Source organism: Amblyraja radiata, chromosome 7 (assembly GCF_010909765.2).
Source record: "Amblyraja radiata isolate CabotCenter1 chromosome 7, sAmbRad1.1.pri, whole genome shotgun sequence".
NCBI lineage: Eukaryota > Metazoa > Chordata > Chondrichthyes > Rajiformes > Rajidae > Amblyraja > Amblyraja radiata.
In genome coordinates, this window is record NC_045962.1 from 210,886 (window position 1) to 233,213 (window position 22,328).

General features: G+C 46.1%; 1 protein-coding gene across 1 annotated transcript in view; it reads right to left on the minus strand.

Moving 5' to 3' along the window:
• The window catches only part of tyw5 (tRNA-yW synthesizing protein 5), a 108,003-nt gene that overhangs the window by 36,254 nt on the left and 49,421 nt on the right, over nt 1-22,328 (minus strand). Inside the window, exon 2 of the mRNA XM_033024990.1 lies at nt 21,798-21,842. Within this exon, the coding sequence (XP_032880881.1) occupies nt 21,798-21,842 (45 nt within the window). The remainder of the gene's footprint in view (nt 1-21,797; nt 21,843-22,328) is intronic.

Here is a 22,328-nt window from a genome sequence, read left to right on the forward strand (position 1 = left end):
GGTTAGTGGTGTTGAGGTAGCTACGTTATAGGTTGCATGCATAAACCATCTACAAACTTCAAGCCAATGCACCCACGCTCCCCATTTGCAGTAAGTAGTGCCTTTCAGCTTCAAACCACACCCAAGCCATCATTTGCAGGAAGTAGTGCCTTTCAACTTCAAGCCACAATTTGCAGTAAGTAACCACATAACAATTACAGCACGGAAACAGGCCATCTCGGCCGTACAAGTCCGCGCCGAACATTTTTTTTCCCTTAGTCCCACCTGCCTGCACTCATACCATAACACTCCATTCCCTTCTCATCCATATGCCTATCCAATTTAAGTAGTGCCTTTCAACTTCAAGTCAAAGCTCCCAAGCACCATTTGCAGTAATAGTGCCTTTCAACTTCAAGCCAAAGCACCAATCCACCATTTGCAGTAAGTAGTGCCTTTCAACTGCAAGCCAAAGCAACCAAGCCACCATTTGCAGTAATAGTGCCTTTCAACTTCAAGCCAAAGCTCCCAAGCCACCATTTGCAGTAAGTAGTGCCTTTCAACTTCAAGCCAAAGCAATCAAGCCACCATTTGCAGTAAGTAGTGCCTTTCAACTTCAAGCCAAAGCTCCCAAGCACCATTTGCAGTAATAGTGCCTTTCAACTTCAAGCCAAAGCAACCAATCCACCATTTGCAGTAAGTAGTGCCTTTCAACTGCAAGCCAAAGCAACCAAGCCACCATTTGCAGTAATAGTGCCTTTCAACTTCAAGCCAAAGCTCCCAAGCCACCATTTGCAGTAAGTAGTGCCTTTCAACTTCAAGCCAAAGCAATCAAGCCACCATTTGCAGTAAGTAGTGCCTTTCAACTTCAAGCCAAAGCAACCAAGCCACCATTTGCAGTAATAGTGCCTTTCAACTTCAAGCCAAAGCTCCCAAGCCACCATTTGCAGTAAGTAGTGCCTTTCAACTTCATGCCACCATTTGCAGTAAGTAAGCTTTAGAAACACTTTTTGCAAGCTCTAGAACCAATAGACATTTTTTGCAAGCTTTAGAACCAATAGACATTTTTTTGCCAGTTTTAGAACCAATAGACATATTTTTGCAAGCTTTAGAACCAATAGACATTATTTTGCAAGCTTTAGAACCAATAGAGACATTTTTTTGCAAGCTTTAGAACCAATAGACAATTTTTGCAAGGTTTAGAACCAATAGCCATTTTTTTGCAAGCTTTAGAACCAATAGACATTGTTTTGCAAGCTTTTGAACCAATAGACATTGTTTTGCAAGCTTTAGAACCAATAGACATTGTTTTGCAAGCTTTAGAACCAATAGACATTGTTTTGCAAGCTTTAGAACCAATAGATATTTTTTGCAAGCTTTAGAAACAATAGACATTTTTTTTGCAAGCTTTAGAAACAATAGACATTTTTTGCAAGCTTTAGAAGCAATAGACATTTTTTGCAAGCTTTAGAACCAATATATATATATAAGTGTGTGTGTGTATAGTGTGTGTGTGTGTATATATCTATCTCTCTATCTATATTACTAAAAGTCTGTTCTTGACCGGTTTTGGCCTTCTGTGCTGCGATTTACGAGAGAACGCCGCCACCTACGGCCGTCATCTTTGGCCACCTTGCTCAGAGCCCCCCTCCGCCGCATGTGTGCCGACTATTTATCCCGTCGATTAAAAATAACAGAGATATTAATGTTTTTTAAAAAATCCTCATTCTCTCTGCTGCCCCCGCTGGCGGCAGGGGGGAGGTACTATAAAACCAGGAAGTGGTGTGCCGCACAGTCTCTTCAAGATGGAGGAAGGCAGAGGGTCACGTTTCTCTGAGCTGTGAATAACACTGAACACATGTAGACTCAAATGTAAGTGCCCTTAGTGGTTCTAAAATGCTTGCAGATGTGTCTATTTGTTCTAAAGCTTGCAAAAACATGTCTATTGGTACTAAAGCTTGCAAAAAGTGTCTCTATTGGTTCTAAAGCTTGCAAAAAGTGTCTCTAGTGCTTCTAAAGCTTGCAAAACGTGTCTCTAGTGCTTCTAAAGCTTGCAAAAAGTGTCTCTATTGCTTCTAAAGCTTGCAAAAAGTGTCTCTATTGCTTCTAAAGCTTGCAAAAAGTGTCTATTGCTTCTAAGGCTTGCAAAAAATGTCTTGCTTCTAAAGCTTGCAAAACAATGTCTATTCGTTCTAAAGCTTGCAAAACAATGTCTATTGGTTCTAAAGCTTGCAAAACAATGTCTATTGGTTCTAAAGCGTGCAAAACAATGTCTATTGGTTCTAAAGCTTGCAAAACAATGTCTATTGGTTCTAAAGCTTGCAAAAGCATGTCTATTGGTTCTAAAGCTAGCAAAAAGTGTCTCTATTGGTTCTAAAGCTTGCACAAAATGTATCTATTGGTTCTAAAGCTTGCAAAAAAATGTCTATTGGTTCTAAAGCTTGCAAAAAATGTCTATTGGTTCTAAAGCTTGCAAAAAGTGTTTCTAACGCTTACTTACTGCAAATGGTGGCATGAAGTTGAAAGGCACTACTTACTGCAAATGATGGCTTGGGTGTGGCTTGAAGTTGAAAGGCACTACTTACTGCAAATGATGGCTTGGGTGTGGCTTGAAGTTGAAAGACACCACTTACTGCAAATGGTGGCTTGGTTGCTTTGGCTTGAAGTTGAAAGGCACTACTTACTGCAAATTGTGGCTTGAAGTTGAAAGGCACTACTTACTGCAAATGGTGGCTTGGGTGCTTTGGCTTTAAGTTGAAAGGCACGACTTACTGCAAATGGTGGCTTGGGTGCTTTGGCATTAAGTTGAAAGGCACTGCAAATGGTGGCATGAAGTTGAAAGGCACTACTTTGACTAGCTTTGACTTGAAGTTGAAAGGCATATCTTACTGCTAATGGTGGCTTGGGTGTGGTTTGAAGTTGAAAGGCACTACTTACTGCAAATGGTGGCTTGGATGCAATGGCTTGAAGTTAAAAGGCATTACTTACTGCAAATGGTGGCTTGGATGCATTGGCTTGAAGTTAAAAGGCATTACTTAGGAAGGGGGAGGAGCAGCCGTCCGTTTTAAAATCGTTTTTTTTAAATAGTTTTTAGTGAGTCCTGTTTTTTGTTTGTTGGGGATATGGTCTTTTTAATGTGGGGGGTAGGTGTAAACTTTATTTCTAGGTCCCTACCTGGTCGGTGAGGCAGCTTTTTCTCCGGGCTGCCCGTCGACCCGTCCTCGTGGCCTACCAGCGGGCTTGGAGCGCCGTTTCCTGGCGGGGACCGCCCAGCACCTCGGCCTCGGCGGCGGCACAGCGCTGGAGCGCCACATCGGAGCGGAGTGGAGTGGGCAATGCCTTGCCTGGGTCGCCGCGCTGGAGCGACGCGTTGGAGCTCTGGCGAGCTGGACCGCCGATAGCAACATCGCCGGGCTGCGGGTCTGCGGAGCGGAGAGGCGGCAGTGCCGAGAGGCGGCAGTGCGGAGAGGCGGCACCGACTTTATCATCGGGAGCCTGGGAGCTCCAAACGGCGCGGCCTTGTCGGCTTTGGCAGCCGCGGGCTCCAACCAGGAAGCGGCCGTTCCAGGTGGCCCAGCCGCCGAAAGGACTCTCCCGACGCCGGGGCAAGACCACCCGGTGAGAACGGACAGGGACATCGGGCCTCCGTAGAGGCAATTGCGGTGGCCTCAATAGGCCTGACTTAGGGGTGAACATGGGGTGGGGACTGGACATTGTGCCTTCCCCCACAGTGGTGTCCATTGTGGGGGGATGATTTTTTTGTCTAATTGTAATCCTGTAAGTCTGTGTACAAGATGGCTGCCGTGAAGAGAGAGTGGACGCTGGCGCGCTTTGGCTGCCGCTGCTCTCTCTTCACACTGTGTTTATGATTTTCTGTTTTTGGATTGAATTCTGTTTTTAATTTGTGTCTCTGATGTCTTTATTACTTATTTTATTCCGATTATATGTTTTTATTCCGATTACTATGTAAGGTGTCCTTGAGATGTCTGAAAGGCGCCCATTAAATAAAATTTATTATTATTATTATTACTTACTGCAAATGGTGGCTTGGGTGCATTGGCTTGAAGTTGAAAGGCACCACTTACTGCAAATGGTGGCATGAAGTTGAAATGCACTACTTACTGCAAATGGTGGCGTGGGTGCATTGGCTTGAAGTTGAAAGGCACTACTGTAAATGCACTTACTTCCTGTTTGCACTGATATTGATTTTAGATAAAAAGCTACCACTTACGGCTATGATTTTTGGCCAACTTACTCAGTCCCCCCTCCGCTGAGCAGGTGCACAGAATTCTTCCCATCAATGAAAAATAAAGTTTATTAGTTTAAAAAAAAATGTTGAGAATCTCTCTCCTGTCAATCACTCCATGAAAGCCACACCTTTTCCGGTTGGGGGGGGGGGAGCGGTTATAAAACCCGGAAATGTGGGTGTGGCTCAGTCTCTGCAAGATGGAGGAGGGAGAGGTCACGACTCGCTGTCTTTAGTGGCTTTGCACCCTACTTCAAATGGTATGAAACTGCACTTGAATTTGGTGGCCTTGCACCCTGCTCGAAGTGGTAAGAAATTGCACTTGAATTTGGTGGCCTTATACCCTACTTGAAATAGAATTTCAAGGATTAGCCGTGAGTCAACTACCAGCCCACCAGCCGTGAGTGAGTGAGTTGCCAGCACAACAGGCTTGATTGACTGAGACGCCAGCCCAAGAATCCATTTGGCGCACAATTTGCATACTAGCCCTCTGGAAACCAGTCCCTTCAGCCTACAACACCCATACTAGCGCTCCAGAAAGCCCCCCCCCCCAACTGGCCACCAATATTAGAATTGGTGGAGAGGTGGAATATTGCGTTGGATGACCAGCCCTCCTGTGTGATGCTGGGACCCAACGGGTCCCACTTAGTCTAGTCTATTTTACTAAAAGTCTGTTCTTGACCGTTTTTTGCCATCTGTGCTGCGATCTCCGAGAGAGCGCCGCCACCTACGGCCGTCATTTTTGGCCACCTTGCCCAGAGCCCCCCTCCGCCGTATGTGTGCCAAGGGATTTTCCGTCGATGAAAAATGACAGAGATATTAATGATTTTACAAAATTCCCCATTCTCTCTGCTGCCCCTGCTGGCGGCAAGGGGGAGGGACTATAAAACCAGGAAGTGGTGTGCCTCAATCAGTGTCTGCAAGCTGGAGGAAGGCAGAGGGTCACGTTTCTCTGAGCTGTGAATAACACTGAACACATTTCTACTCAAATGTAAGTCCTTAGTGGTTCTAAAACACTTGCAGAATGTGTCTATTGGTTCTAAAATGTTTGCAGAAAGTGTCTCTTTTGGTTCTACAATGCTTGCAGAATGTGTCTTTTTTGGTTCTAAAATGTTTTTTTAGGTTCTCCCTCCCCTTTCCTCACCCCCTCTCCCTCCTCTCCTCTCCTCTCCCCCCACTCCTCTCCTCCCCCCCCCCCTCTCCTCTCCCACCTCTCCTCTCCCCTCCCCTCCCCCCCTCTGGGTTATGGGGTAAAAAGAGCTAATTAATAATATTAATATAATATCAAGGGGGTAATTAGCGTGAGTGCGGGGGGGGGGGGGTAGTTAGTGTGTGTGATGCTGCGTGCTGCCTCCTCCCCCCCCCCCCCCCCCACACAACCGCACGTTGGGGGAACAGACCCAACGGGTCTGCACTTGGTCTAGTATATATATATATGTATGTGTGTGTGTATATATATATATATATATATATATATATATATGTGTGTGTGTATATGTATGTATATGTTTGTATGTATATTGTGTTCAGGAAATAATTTCCTGATAATGATTCATAAATTTGATGAGCTGTGGTCAATTAGGCAATGTTCCAGAATTAATCTTTCATTCAACTACACATTTTATCTCTTGAAGATCTATGGTCAAGTCTGAAAGAGCCACTTCCTCACAATGTTGGCAATGATAATCAGTCTTGTAACACTTCTCTGTACCTCTGACAGAGATTTTTTGAATGTCTCCTTTGTTTATCAAAGTTGGATAGAGTAGCCCAAGGTGTGATCTGAATAGAAAACTAAACTTACCTTTCTTTCTAATTCAATATTTTATTGACATTTAAGCTGTTGCTCCACACCCATTGCTTATATTTAAATTTAGGTCTACAGGAGCCAATGTTCTTTTAAAAATAATAACCTCCAGAGCAAGTTACAGCAGAAAAATAAAAGTATAGGCAAATTAATCAACAGCTTCCAATAATTTGCTTGTAGTTTTCCTCAATTGTGGAGCACTTTGCACTTGTCTGTGCTAAATCACATCTTCTCCGTTGAACTCAGTATCTTAATGGGTGTCCTGGTTTGTTTGAGAATAGCCATTTCCCCCACCAATTTGGATTAATAGTGTAGCTCAGGAATTGCAGTGCCCTCCATAATGTTTGGGACAAAGACCCATCATTTATTTATTTGCCTCTGTACTCTATAATTTGAGATTTGAATACTCTTCCCATTTAGAAAGTAGTATTTGCCTTTATTCCATCTACCAACGTGCATGACTGTACAATTTGAGATTTGAAACCATTTGAAACCATTATGAGACTGAGAAACAAGAATAAAACTGTTACAGACATCAGCCAAACCTTAGGCTTACCAAAATCAAAAGTTTGGTACATCATTAAGAAGAAAGAGAGCACTGGTGAGCGTTAGGGCCTGTCCAACTTACGTGTCCTTTACAGGCAACTGCCGGCACCCGTAATAGGTCGCCGAAATTCTCAACATGTTGAAAATTCAGCGGCGACCAGAAAGACGCTACGACTCTTTGGAGACCTCACACGGCCATATGAGACCTCTCACAACCATACAGGCAACCCCTGGCGGCATGTTGCGGGTGGCCTCTCACGACCATCGGAAACCTCTCATGATCATACAGCCTTTGGTCGTGAGACGTTTCCAAAGAGTCGTAGCATCTTTTTTATTAAAATCTGACAATGTGCACTTTAACCATATGTGATTTTTTCTATTACAAATCTCAAATTGTGGAGTAAAGAGGCAAATAAATAAATGATGGATTTTTGTCCCTAACATTATGGAGGGCATTATAGCTGGCTGTCATTTGAATAGTGCTTCTGTTATTTTAAAGCCACAAAACAAAAATAAAGCCCGAAAATTTACCCGCGTCTTGCAGGCCGCAGGTTAGATTGTTAGCCATGAAAGATTGACTTGGCTATCCCTCAGTACAACGGCTGTAAAAGGACAGTGCCGCTGGGGGGGGGGAAGAGTTCCTTCCACAGCGTGTGGGGAGTCTGGCCTGGCAAAGTAGCAAACATGGTGGGCAGGAGCGTTGAGGAGGTGGGGGTCAGGGATTATGCCAGCAACTCACTCAGTAGCTCGGGCGGCTGCGAGCAGCCGCCGGGACTGGACAGCGGAACTGGCCGCCACCTCTGCGCCTTCTCCCGGCCCATTAACCAACCAGCCACAGTGTCCTTCGGCACAGGCGCAACCGATGGAGGTGGTGGTTGGCGGGTAGCTACTGGGCGGAAGGCTGGCTGCTCTGTCCTGGGCTCTCTCTCTCTCCCCCCATTGTGTGATCATCCTGAGCCAGGAAGTCCCCGTCCCTCAGATTTGAACCGCACAGCGCATTGTGGGACAGGCAAAGATGGAGGCTCACGGGTCCTCATTGCCTCCTTGAAGGAGTTTCACATCTTCCTTTCTACTGACTAAACCAAATCCTTGATCCTGTCCCGCCAGCCTTTATTCAAAATTTAGCAACTCAAAATGGGGGTGCGTCTTCGACGCAGGCGCCTCATCATTGCTGGGAAATATACATCAAAAACCACGTTACATTCTTTTAACAAAATATAATGTGCTTTGTGGCCAAGTTTGCAGATGATACAAAGGAAGCAGGGAGGCTGCAAAAGGACTTGAACAATTTAGAAGAGTGGGAAAAGAAGTGGCAAATGGAATACAGAGTAGCAAATTGTACGGTCATGCACGTTGGTAGATGGAATAAAGGCAAAAACTACTTCCTAAATAGACATTGTTTTGCAAGCTTTTGAACCAATAGACATTGTTTTGCAAGCTTTAGAACCAATAGACATTGTTTTGCAAGCTTTAGAACCAAGACATTGTTTTGCAAGCTTTAGAAGCAATAGACATTTTTTGCAAGCTTTAGAAGCAATAGACATTTTTTGCAAGCTTTAGAACCAATATATATATATAAGTGTGTGTGTGTATAAGTGTGTGTGTGTATATATCTATCTCTCTATCTATATTACTAAAAGTCTGTTCTTGACCGGTTTTGGCCTTCTGTGCTGCGATTTACGAGAGAACGCCGCCACCTGCGGCCGTCATCTTTGCCCACCTTGCTCAGAGCCCCCCTCCGCCGCATGTGTGCCAACTATTTATCCCGTCGATTAAAAATAACAGAGATATTAATGTTTAAAAAAAAATCCTCATTCTCTCTGCTGCCCCCGCTGGCGGCAGGGGGGAGGAACTATAAAACCAGGAAGTGGTGTGCCGCACAGTCTCTTCAAGATGGAGGAAGGCAGAGGGTCACGTTTCTCTGAGCTGTGAATAACACTGAACACATGTATACTCAAATGTAAGTGCCCTTAGTGGTTTTAAAATGCTTGCAGATGTGTCTATTTGTTCTAAAGCTTGCAAAAACATGTCTATTGGTGCTAAAGCTTGCAAAAAATGTCTATTGGTTCTAAAGCTTGCAAAAAGTGTCTCTATTGGTTCTAAAGCTTGCAAAAAGTGTCTCTAGTGCTTCTAAAGCTTGCAAAAAGTGTCTCTAGTGCTTCTAAAGCTTGCAAAAAGTGTCTATTGCTTCTAAGGCTTGCAAAAAGTGTCTATTGCTTCTAAGGCTTGCAAAAAATGTCTTGCTTCTAAAGCTTGCAAAACAATGTCTATTCGTTCTAAAGCTTGCACAAAATGTATCTGTTGGTTCTAAAGCTTGCAAAAAAATGTCTATTGGTTCTAAAGCTTGCAAAAAATGTCTATTGGTTCTAAAGCTTGCAAAAAGTGTTTCTAAAGCTTACTTACTGCAAATGGTGGCATAAAGTTGAAAGGCACTACTTACTGCAAATGATGGCTTGGGTGTGGCTTGAGGTTGAAAGGCACTACTTACTGCAAATGATGGCTTGGGTGTGGCTTGAAGTTGAAAGACCACTTACTGCAAATGGTGGCTTGGGTGCTTTGGCATTAAGTTGAAAGGCACTGCAAATGGTGGCATGTAGTTGAAAGGCACTACTTACTGCAAATGGTGGCTTGGGAGCTTTGACTTGAAGTTGAAAGGCATATCTTACTGCTAATGGTGGCTTGGGTGTGGTTTGAAGTTGAAAGGCACTACTTACTGCAAATGGTGGCTTGGATGCAATGGCTTGAAGTTAAAAGGCATTACTTACTGCAAATGGTGGCTTGGATGCATTGGCTTGAAGTTAAAAGGCATTACTTAGGAAGGGGGAGGAGCCATCTTGGTGAACGGCTGCTAGCCAGCAGCCGTCCGTTTTAAAATCGTTTTTTTTAAATAGTTTTTAGTGAGTCCTGTTTTTTGTTTGTTGGGGATATGGTCTTTTTAATGTGGGGGGTAGGTGTAAACTTTATTTCTAGGTCCCTACCTGGTCGGTGAGGCAGCTTTTTCTCCGGGCTGCCCGTCGACCCGTCCTCGTGGCCTACCAGCGGGCTTGGAGCCCCGTTTCCTGGCGGGGACCGCCCAGCACCTCGGCCTCGGCGGCGGCACAGCGCTGGAGCGCCACATCGGAGCGGAGTGGAGCGGGCAATGCCTTGCCTGGGTCGCCGCGCTGGAGCTACGCGTTGGAGCTCTGGCGAGCTGGACCGCCGAGAGCAACATCTCCGGGCTGCGGGTCTGCGGAGCGGAGAGGCGACAGTGCGGAGAGGCGGCACCGACTTATCATCGGGAGCCTGGGAGCTCCAAACCGGCGCGGCCTTGTCGGCTTCGGCAGCCGCGGGCTCCAACCAGGAAGCGGCCGTTCCAGGTGGCCCAGCCGCCGAAAGGACTCTCCCGACGCTGGGGCAAGACCACCCGGTGAGAACGGACAGGGACATCGGGCCTCCGTAGAGGCAATTGCGGTGGCTTCAATAGGCCTGACTTAGGGGTGAACATGGGGTGGGGACTGGACATTGTGCCTTCCCCCACAGTGGTGTCCATTGTGGGGGGATGATTTTTTTGTCTAATTGTAATCCTGTAAGTCTGTGTACAAGATGGCTGCCGTGAAGAGAGAGTGGACGCTGGCGCGCTTTGGCTGCCGCTGCTCTCTCTTCACACTGTGTTTATGATTTTCTGTTTTTGGATTGAATTCTGTTTTTAATTTGTGTCTCTGATGTCTTTATTACTTATTTTATTCCGATTATATGTTTTTATTCCGATTACTATGTAAGGTGTCCTTGAGATGTCTGAAAGGCGCCCATTAAATAAAATTTATTATTATTATTATTACTTACTGCAAATGGTGGCTTGGGTGCATTGGCTTGAAGTTGAAAGGCACCACTTACTGCAAATGGTGGCATGAAGTTGAAATGCACTACTTACTGCAAATGGTGGCGTGGGTGCATTGGCTTGAAGTTGAAAGGCACTACTGTAAATGCACTTACTTCCTGTTTGCACTGATATTGATTTTAGATAAAAAGCTACCACTTACGGCTATGATTTTTGGCCAACTTACTCAGTCCCCCCTCCGCTGAGCAGGTGCACAGAATTCTTCCCATCAATGAAAAATAAAAGTGTTATTAGTTTTTAAAAAAATGTTGAGAATCTCTCTCCTGTCAATCACTCCGTGAAAGCCACACCTTTTCCGGTTGGGGAGGGGGGGGGAACGGTTATAAAACCCGGAAATGTGGGTGTGGCTCAGTCTCTGCAAGATGGAGGAGGGAGAGGTCACGACTCGCTGTCTTTAGTGGCTTTGCACCCTACTTCAAATGGTATGAAACTGCACTTGAATTTGGTGGCCTTGCACCCTGCTCGAAGTGGTAAGAAATTGCACTTGAATTTGGTGGCCTTATACCCTACTTGAAATAGAATTTCAAGGATTAGCCGTGAGTCAACTACCAGCCCACCAGCCGTGAGTGAGTGAGTTGCCAGCACAACAGGCTTGATTGACTGAGACGCCAGCCCAAGAATCCATTTGGCGCACAATTTGCATACTAGCCCTCTGGAAACCAGTCCCTTCAGCCTACAACACCCATACTAGCGCTCCAGAAAGTACCCCCCCCCAACTGGCCACCAATATTAGAATTGGTGGAGAGGTGGAATATTGCGTTGGATGACCAGCCCTCCTGTGTGATGCTGGGACCCAACGGGTCCCACTTAGTCTAGTCTATTTTACTAAAAGTCTGTTCTTGACCGTTTTTTGCCATCTGTGCTGCGATCTCCGAGAGAGCGCCGCCACCTACGGTCGTCATTTTTGGCCACCTTGCCCAGAGCCCCCCTCCGCCGTATGTGTGCAAAGGGATTTTCCCGTTGATTAAAAATGACAGAGATATTAATGATTTTACAAAATTCCCCATTCTCTCTGCTGCCCCTGCTGGCGGCAGGGGGGAGGGACTATAAAACCAGGAAGTGGTGTGCCTCAATCAGTGTCTGCAAGCTGGAGGAAGGCAGAGGGTCACGTTTCTCTGAGCTGTGAATAACACTGAACACATTTCTACTCAAATGTAAGTGTCCTTAGTGGTTCTAAAACACTTGCAGAATGTGTCTATTGGTTCTAAAATGTTTGCAGAAAGTGTCTCTTTTGGTTCTACAATGCTTGCAGAATGTGTCTTTTTTGGTTCTAAAATGTTTTTTTAGGTTCTCCCTCCCCTTTCCTCTCCCCCCCCTCCCTCCTCTCCTCTCCTCTCCCCCCACTCCTCTCCTCCCCCCCCCTCTCCTCTCCCACCTCTCCTCTCCCCTCCCCTCCCCCCCTCTGGGTTATGGGGTAAAAAGAGCAAATGAATAATATTAATATAATATCAAGGGGGTAATTAGCGTGAGTGCGGGGGGGGGGGGGGGTAGTTAGTGTGTGTGATGCTGCGTGCTGCCTCCTCCCCCCCCCACACAACCGCACGTTGGGGGAACAGACCCAACGGGTCTGCACTTGGTCTAGTATATATATATATGTATGTATGTGTGTATATATATATATATATATATATATATATATATATATATGTGTGTGTGTATATGTATGTATATGTTTGTATGTATATTGTGTCCAGGAAATAATTTCCTGATAATGATTCATAAATTTGATGAGCTGTGGTCAATTAGGCAATGTTCCAGAATTAATCTTTCATTCAACTACACATTTTATCTCTTGAAGATCTATGGTCAAGTCTGAAAGAGCCACTTCCTCACAATGTTGGCAATGATAATCAGTCTTGTAACTCCTCTCTGTACCTCTGACAGAGATTTTTTGAATGTCTCCTTTGTTTATCAAAGTTGGATAGAGTAGCCCAAGGTGTGATCTGAATAGAAAACGAAACTTACCTTTCTTTCTAATTCAATATTTTATTGACATTTAAGCTGTTGCTCCACACCCATTGCTTATATTTAAATTTAGGTCTACAGGAGCCAATGTTCTTTTAAAAATAATAACCTCCAGAGCAAGTTACAGCAGAAAAGTAAAAGTATAGGCAAATTAATCAACAGCTTCCAATAATTTGCTTGTAGTTTTCCTCAATTGTGGAGCACTTTGCACTTGTCTGTGCTAAATCACATCTTCTCCGTTGAACTCAGTATCTTAATGGGTGTCCTGGTTTGTTTGAGAATAGCCATTTCCCCCACCAATTTGGATTAATAGTGTAGCTCAGGAATTGCAGTGCCCTCCATAATGTTTGGGACAAAGACCCATCATTTATTTATTTGCCTCTGTACTCTATAATTTGAGATTTGAATACTCTTCCCATTTAGAAAGTAGTATTTGACTTTATTCCATCTACCCACGTGCATGACTGTACAATTTGAGATCTGAAACCATTTGAAACCATTATGAGACTGAGAAACAAGAATAAAACTGTTACAGACATCAGCCAAACCTTAGGCTTACCAAAATCAAAAGTTTGGAACATCATTAAGAAGAAAGAGAGCATTGGTGAGCGTTAGGGCCTGTTCAACTTACGTGACCTTTACAGGCAACTGCCGGCACCCATAATAGGTCGCCGAAATTTTCAACATGTTGAAAATTCAGCGGCGACCAGAAAGACGCTACGACTCTTTGGAGACCTCACACGGCCATATGAGACCTCTCACAACCATACAGGCAACCCCTGGCGGCATGTTGCGGGTGGCCTCTCACGACCATCGGAAACCTCTCACGATCATACAGCCTTTGGTCGTGAGACGTTTCCAAAGAGTCGTAGCATCTTTTTTATTAAAATCTGACAATGTGCACTTTAACCATATGTGATTTTTTCTATTACAAATCTCAAATTGTGGAGTAAAGAGGCAAATAAATAAATGATGGATTTTTGTCCCTAACATTATGGAGGGCATTATAGCTGGCTGTCATTTGAATAGTACTTCCGTTATTTTAAAGCAACAAAACAAAAATAAGGCCTGAAAATTTACCCGCGTCTTGCAGGCCGCAGGTTAGATTGTTAGCCATGAAAGATTGACTTGGCTATCCCTCAGTACAACGGCTGTAAAAGGACAGTGCCGCTGGGGGGGGAAGAGTTCCTTCCACAGCGTGTGGGGAGTCTGGCCTGGCAAAGTAGCAAACTTGGTGGGCAGGAGCGTTGAGGAGGTGGGGGTCAGGGATCATGCCAGCAACTCACTCAGTAGCTCGGGCGGCTGCAAGCAGCCGCCGGGACTGGACAGCGGAACTGGCCGCCACCTCTGCGCCTTCTCCCGGCCCATTAACCAGCCAGCCACAGTGTCCTTCGGCACAGGCGCAACCGATGGAGGTGGTGGTTGGCGGGTAGCTACTGGGCGGAAGGCTGGCTGCTCTGTCCTGGGCTCTCTCTCTCTCCCCCCATTGTGTGATCATCCTGAGCCAGGAAGTCCCCGTCCCTCAGATCTGAACCGCACAGCGCATTGTGGGACAGGCAAAGATGGAGGCTCACGGGTCCTCATTGCCTCCTTGAAGGAGTTTCACATCTTCCTTTCTACTGACTAAACCAAATCCTTGATCCTGTCCCGCCAGCCTTTATTCAAAATTTAGCAACTCAAAATGGGGGTGCGTCTTCGACGCAGGCGCATCTTCATTGCTGGGAAATTTCCATCAAAAACCACGTTACATTCTTTTAACAAAATATAATGTGCTTTGTGGCCAAGTTTGCAGATGATACAAAGGAAGCAGGGAGGCTGCAAAAGGACTTGAACAATTTGGAAGAGTGGGAAAAGAAGTGGCAAATGGAATACAGAGTAGCAAATTGTACCGTCATGCACGTTGGTAGATGGAATAAAGGCAAAAACTACTTCCTAAATGGGAAGAGTATTCAGAAATTGAAGTGCAAAGGGACTTGGGAGTGATGGTTCAGGATTCCCTAAAGGTTAATTTGCAGGTTGAGTCGGTGGTACGGAAGGTAAATGCATCACATTTGATTCGGGACTAGAATATAAAAGCAAGGATGTCATACTAAAGGACCTGTCCCACTTACATGACTTTTTCGGTGACTGCTGGCACCCGTCATAGATTGACCCGTCTTGTCAATTCAGCGGCGACCAGAAAGACGCTACGACTCTTTGTGTGACTAGGAGACTACCATACAGGCAACATCCTTGCGACATGTCTAGAGTCCGTTATTAAAGATGGGATAGCAGCACATTTGGAAAGTGGTGAAATCATTGGACAAAGTCAGCATGGATTTACAAAATGTAAATCATGTCTGACGAATCTTATAGAATTTTTCGAGGATGTAACTAGTAGCGTGGATAGGGGAGAACCAGTGGATGTGGTGTATCTGGTCTTCCAGAAGGCTTTCGACAAGGTCCCACATAAGAGATTAGTATACAAACTTAAAGCACACGGCATTGGGGGTTCAGTATTGATGTGGATAGAGAACGGGCGGCTGGCAAACAGGAAGCAAAGAGTAGGAGTAAACGGGTCCTTTTCACAATGGCAGGCAGTGACTAGTGGGGTACCGCAAGGCTCAGTGCTGGGACCCCAGCTATTTACAATATATATTAATGATTTGGATGAGGGAATTGAAGGCAATATCTCCAAGTTTGCGGATGACACTAAGCTGGGGGGCAGTGTTAGTTATGAGGAGGATGCTAGGAGACTGCAAGGTGACTTGGATAGGCTGGGTGAGTGGGCAAATGTTTGGCAGATGCAGTATCATGTGGATAAATGTGAGGTTATCCATTTTGGTGGCAAAAACAGGAAAGCAGACTATTATCTAAATGGTGGCCGACTAGGAAAAGGGGAGATGCAGCGAGACCTGGGTGTCATGGTACACCAGTCATTGAAAGTAGGCATGCAGGTGCAGCAGGCAGTGAAGAAAGCGAATGGTATGTTAGCTTTCATAGCAAAAGGATATGAGTATAGGAGCAGGGAGGTTCTACTGCAGTTGTACAGGGTCTTGGTGAGACCACACCTGGAGTATTGCGTACAGTTTTGGTCTCCAAATCTGAGGAAGGACATTATTGCCCTAGAGGGAGTGCAGAGAAGGTTCACCAGACTGATTCCTGGGATGTCAGGACTGTCTTATTAAGAAAGACTGGATAGACTTGGTTTATACTCTCTAGAATTTAGGAGATTGAGAAGGGATCTTATAGGAACTTATAAGATTCTTAAGGGGTTGGACAGACTAGATGCAGGAAGATTGCTCCGATGTTGGGGAAGTCCAGGACAAGGGGTCACAGCTTAAGGATAAGGGGGAAATCCTTTAAAACCGAGATGAGAAGAACTTTTTTCACACAGAGAGTGGTGAATCTCTGGAACTCTCTGCCACAGAGGGTAGTCGAGGCCAGTTCATTGGCTATATTTAAGAGGGAGTTAGATGTGGCCCTTGTGGCTAAGGGGATCAGAGGGTATGGAGAGAAGGCAGGTACGGGATACTGAGTTGGATGATCAGCCATGATCATATTGAATGGCGGTGCAAGCTCGAAGGGCCGAATGGCCTACTCCTGCACCTAATTTTTATGTTTCTATGTTTCTATCCTTGCAACATGTCGCCTGTATGGTCGTGAGTAGTCTCCTAGTCACCCAAACAGCTTTAGCGTCTTTATAACCATTATAACCATATAACAATTACAGCACGGAAACAGGCCATCTCGACCCCTCTAGTCCGTGCCGAACACATAATCTCCCCTAGTCCCATATACCTGCGCTCAGACCATAACCCTCCATTCCTTTCTCATCCATATAACTATCCAATTTATTTTTAAATGATAAAAACGAACCTGCCTCCACCACCTTCACTGGAAGCTCATTCCACACAGCTACCACTCTCTGAGTAAAGAAGTTCCCCCTCATGTTACCCCTAAACTTCAGTCCCTTAATTCTCAAGTCATGTCCCCTTGTTTGAATCTTCCCTACTCTCAGTGGGAAAAGCTTTTCCACGTCAACTCTGTCTATCCCTCTCATCATTTTAAAAACCTCTATCAAGTCCCCCCTTAACCTTCTGCGCTCCAAAGAATAAAGCCCTAACTTGTTCAATCTTTCTATGTAACTTAGTTGCTGAAACCCAGGCAACATTCTAGTAAATCTCCTCTGTACTCTCTCTATTTTGTTGACATCCTTCCTATAATTAGGCGACCATAATTGTACACCATACTCCAGAATTGGCCTCACCAATGCCTTGTACAATTTTAACATTACATCCCAACTTCTATACTCAATGCTCTGATTTATAAAGGCCAGCACACCAAAAGCTTTCTTTACCACCCTATCTACATGAGATTCCACTTTCATGGAACTGTGCACAGTTATTCCCAGATCCCTCTGTTCACCTACATTCTTCAATTCCCTACCATTTACCATGTACGTCCTATTTTGATTTGTCCTGCCAAGATGTAGCACCTCACACTTATCAGCATTAAACTCCATCTGCCATCTTTCAGCCCACTCTTCCAACTGGCATAAATCTCTCTGTAGACTTTGAAACTCTTCTTCATTACCCGCAACCCCACCTATCTTAGTATCATCTGCATACTTACTAATCCAATTTACCACACCATCGTCTTTCTGGTCACCGCTGAATTTTCAAAATGTTAAAAAATTTCGGCAACCTATGACAGCTGCCGCCAAAAAAGTTGCGTAAGTGGGACAGGCCCTTAAGGATTTATAAGGCCACATTGTGTGCAGTTTTGCATCCCATATCTGAGGAAGGATATGTTGGCATTGACGAGAGAGTCCAAAGGAGGTTTATGAGAGTGATCCCGTGGATGATTCGGATAACATATGAGGAATGTTTGAAGGCCCTGGGCCTGTACTCGGTGGAATTCAGAAGGATGGGGGGGAGGGGGGAGGGGGCGGAATCTCATTGTGACCTATTGGATAGTGGAATACCGAGATAGAGTGCATGTGGGAAGGGTGTTTCCAGTATTGTGAGAGTCTGGTGGGTACAACGAGAATAAAATAATGTACCTTTAGGAGGAAGATCGGAAGTGATCGGCTGGTGAACGGCTGCGGCTCGCCTGCAGTCCGTTTGTTTTTAGTTTTTTGTGTTGCTTTTTTCTTTTGTCTAGCTAAGTTTTTGTTTTTTTAGGTTGTGTTTATGTGTGGGGGGGGGGTTAAAAAAGGGCTTGCTGTCTCTCCCTTCGGGGGAATGCAAATTTTTTGTCGTATCCCCCTTCTCTGCCTCCGTCTGCGCTGAGGCCTAATGGCGGAGCTGGCGACCTCGAGGCTCCGGAGGCAGCCTGTCAGGACTCGCCCTGGGCTCGCTCCCGTGAGGGCGGCCCAGCTTGGGGCTGGAACGGCGCTCCCGTGAGGGGCTTTGACGCTCCCGTGAGGGCGGCCTGGCGAGGGGCTGAGACTCTCCCGTGTGGGCGGCCCAGCCAGAGGGAAACGGCGCTCCCATCGGGGCGGCCCAGCTCGAGGGTGGAACGGCGCTCCTGTGAAGGCGGCCCAGCCCGAGGGAAACGGCGCTCCCGTCGGGGCGGCCCAGCTCGAGGGAAACGGCGCTCCCGTCGGGGCGGCCCAGCTCGAGGGAAACGGCACTCCCGTCGGGGCGGCCCAGCTCGAGGGTGGAACGGCGCTCCCGTCGGGGCGGCCCAGCCCGAGGGAAACGGCGCTCCCGTCGGGGCGGCCCAGCTCGAGGGAAACGGCGCTCCCGTCGGGGCGGCCCAGCTCGAGGGTGGAACGGCGCTCCCGTCGGGGCGGCCCAGCTCGAGGGTAACGGTGCTCCCGTCGGGGCGGCCCAGCTCGAGGGTGACGGCGCTCCCGTGAGGGCGGCCTGGCGCGGGGCTGAGACGCTCACGTGAGGGCGACCCCGCTCGGGGCTGGAACGGTGCTCCGGTGGCTGAGACGGCGTTCTGGTGGCGGCGGCCTGAGCCCGGGGTTCGGCCGCGGGCCAGTGGACGACGTCGTCAACAGCTGTGTCCACTGGGCTGAAGGGCGGCAGCTTCGACCACCCCGGGCCGCAGTGTTTGAACCGGCCCATTCGCGGAGCTCGGCGAGCCGCGGGACTGACTTACCATCGCCCGGTGGGGTATCGCCTCAGCGCAGAGGGAGAAGAGGAGGGAAGAGACTGCAGCCCTAAGATTTTTGCCTCCATCACAGTGAGGAGGTGCTTGGTGGACTCACTGTGGTGGATGTTAATTTGTGTTTACTGTCTGTTCTGTTGTCTATTATTGTATTATTGTATGTATGACTGCAGGCACGAAATTTCGTTCAGACTGAAACGCCTGAATGACAATAAAGGAAATTCAATTCAATTTAATTCAATTCAATTCAATTCAAGATGAGGAGGCATTTCTTCAGTCAGAGGCTGTGGAGGCCAAGATATTGGATATTTTTAAAGCGGAGATTGACAGATTCTTGATTAGTAAGGGCATCAAAGGTTATGGGGAGGTTATGGGGAGAAGGCAGGAGAATGGGGATGAGAGGGAAAAATAGATCAGCCATGATTGAATGGTGGAGTAGACTCAATGGGTCAAATGCTTCCTATGTCTTCTGGTTTTATGCAATAATCCAGCAAATGAGGCAGCAGATAGACGACGCTCCGGATTAAGACCCTTCTTCAGTTACTGAAGCTGAGTTACTCCAGGACTTGTGTTTTATTCAAGATTCCATCAACAGCAGTTCCTTGTGTCTCCATTAAGTTCTTTCAACTCTGTTAATGCAGCAAAGTTCCTTTCAACACACTTGATAAAATAGTGGAATGTATAATAAAAAATTGTTCCATGCTTGTAGGCTGACATCCCTTATTATAATAAGCGAGTTCGATATTCCAAAACATGCAAGGAATTATGGGATTTGTCAAAGGTCAAACGCTATAAAAAAAAATCGAACGAAGCGCTGTAGATACAGTGAGTATAGTTTGGGTCCGATTTTTGGTCTTTGTTCAAGCTTATATTTGTCATAGCTGACTCAAATTACGAACGAAGCGTTGACTGTATAAACTGTGTATACATTCTTATCTTTATTCATGATTTATATGTAAAAAGATCTTTAATCTCAGGAAAGCGGGAGAGCGGGGTGTAACAGCGAGATAAAGGGGGCAGATGTGAGTGGGAGACTGGGGGGGGGGGGGTAGAGACTGGGGCGGAGAGACATTTTCGGCAGCTACATGCACACAGACTCATGCCTCATCCGCAGTCAGGATCGAACCCGGGACCCCAGCGCCACAAGCGCTGCAGAACCGCCATTGGACCGTTTCTCCCCCCCGAGTGACGGCCGGAGACGTCCGGACCGACGGGACACCGCCCTGGAGCAGCGGCCCCCAGGCCAACAGCCAGTGCGGAGAAGCACCTGCTCAACTCCGCCTGTCCCGCCGGGCCAACCGACAGCCCCGGACCTACAGGACAGCGCGGAGAAGAAGCGACAACTCCAGCCCAACCTCGCTCTAACTCCCAAGGAACCTGCTCCCCAACTTACCAGGTACTGCCAGCTGCAACCCCCCGCCCCACCTAGTGGCCGCCGGACAACTCCCCCCGCGCCGGTTGCAAGTCCGGGGCCACCACCGCTCCAGGACTGCACCCCGGCAGCCAGCAAACCCGGCTGCACAGGCAAAGCGGAACTGGAGCCAGCGCTTCCCGCCCCCCTCCCACGCCGGCTGCATGTCCGGGGCCGCCACTGCCCTGCCAGCCCAGGGCCACCCCGGACACCGCCAGACAGGGACGGGACACCCGGAAGGGGATGGGGACGGCCCTCCACACAACGCAGCACCACTGCTGCCGAGAATGTTTATAGCGAGTGACCTATGATCGATGATCAGGCTCCCCTCGGTCATGACTGACCATGGGTTATGCATCCTGGTCGGATGCAAGCCTGTGCGATGTCATATAGAGGACATGCTGTTGCCCATGCAGCACGTCCCCCCCTCTCCACGTCACTGATCGATCCAAAGGAACAGCCGGGCCGTTACAGTTTAGCACCAGCGCCGTCGCAGGAGCTGCCAGAGCGAGGTTGTAGACAACGACGAACTGCCGTAGGGGCTTCGGATTTTCTTGAGGTTTACTTTGAAGCTTTTCCCATGACTGGATATGGCCACAAGGCAGTGGAGATTTGAAGTCAGAGTTTTCCCTCTCCTAGATGGACTGCCTTCCCAGGCTGACGAGCCCCATCTGCCCGAGACGCGTGGGAGAGGGAGCGTCTACCTTCCCGTGCAGGTCTATAGCACCTACCCACTGCCCATTTGATAATACTTGGCATATCCATCTGTAGCCAAAAGGTGCAATTGAAAGCAGTAAACATACTAGTATGAGGAAAAATTGTCACCAAATGTTTGTCTCTCCCAAAAGCCATAAATCTCAACACATGCTCTTTTCATCCCAAATCTTTGGTGCAATTACTGTTAATGTTTCTCAAATATTTTGCTTTTCAATAAATTTCTTCCTGGCATTTTATTAAAAATACTTCAACCCATTCTGAAAAATGTAATATTGCTATTAGTTTATATCGTTTGATTTGTAATAAAATTTGTAATATAATTCAACATAGAATCATAACAGTCTGCTTTTTGGATCCTGATGACAAACTAAAATGGGAAGTATAATTATTTGAAATAGTCTGATTACCCAATGTAGTCTGATTACCCAATCTGATTATCCATTTTCCATCAGGGAAATTTTTTGTATAACAGAGAAATGTGAATGTGTTTGCTGTTTCCCTTGTGTTTATGCATCTTTTAAAATAACAGCAGATTAATTATATGACATTTGAGAGCTACCAAGCATAGTCTCGAGTCATTGTATTTCAACTGTATTTTAAATTATCTGAACAGTACACTGGGCACATTTAAACCAATTGTATCATAAGCCTAGTTTAATAAAACTACAGAACACAAGTAATTTTAATTGGAAGAGAGTTATTTCAGTCAAGGTCCACTGGGAAATTTATCCTGGCATCTCACTAGATCAGAGTAAGATGACTACAGTTCTAGCCCCCAAAATAAATGCCTCCCAGCAATTGGTTAGTAAGGGGGCTTCACAACCATATCAGTATTAATTCAGTCTGTAAACCCTAAACCTTGCACCAAGTCCACAATCCCTTAAATTTGCACCGAATTATAACATCTAACTATTTCAAAGAATACGGAGGATTAATTGGATACTGTAACATGCAAGGGTGAGATCAATTCCCATTGCAATGCTTGTGGTGAAAATATCCTGCAAACATTATTTGTTTAGACTGGCAGTATTACTACAAATATAGGATAACTGAAGATACTCCAAAGTGATTCAAGCACAAAGAGAAAACTATAAAAAAGATGAAGGTTTAGGGGTCGCAGACTGCAAAATATTTCTAATTTTAAGTCACCTACCTTACGCGGGTCTACTCCTAACGACCGCAAATAATACTTTTCATCCTGAACACAAAACAATTATTACATTAGTCATAAGGGCATTCAGCTCATAAATCCGTACAAATTATGAATCATCAAAGATAAATATATTCAATGGTATTTAAAAGTTCTGGGATAAACTGCTCTGCAGTGTTACCCTTTCCATGACTGCTCCCTGCAGAATTCTCAAAAATCATTAAAAAGAACGCATGGACTGATGTACAGTGAAAGTGAGCATACAATTAGTCCCTGAAGACAGCATGGCAAATATGACAACTTCACATTTAATGTAACAGTAAAAGCAAAATATTATTCAGATAATTTCTATGCAAAACAATGCACAAGTAATAGGACATCTAGAAAATAAGACCAATGACAGAGGGAAAATGCCACTGTATGTAGCAAAGTTAATTAAATCAATGAATTTTGTGCTCAACATATCATTCCGATACAAATTGCTGGAGTAACTACAGGTGAGGTAGCATCTGTGGAGAACATAGATGTTTTGTG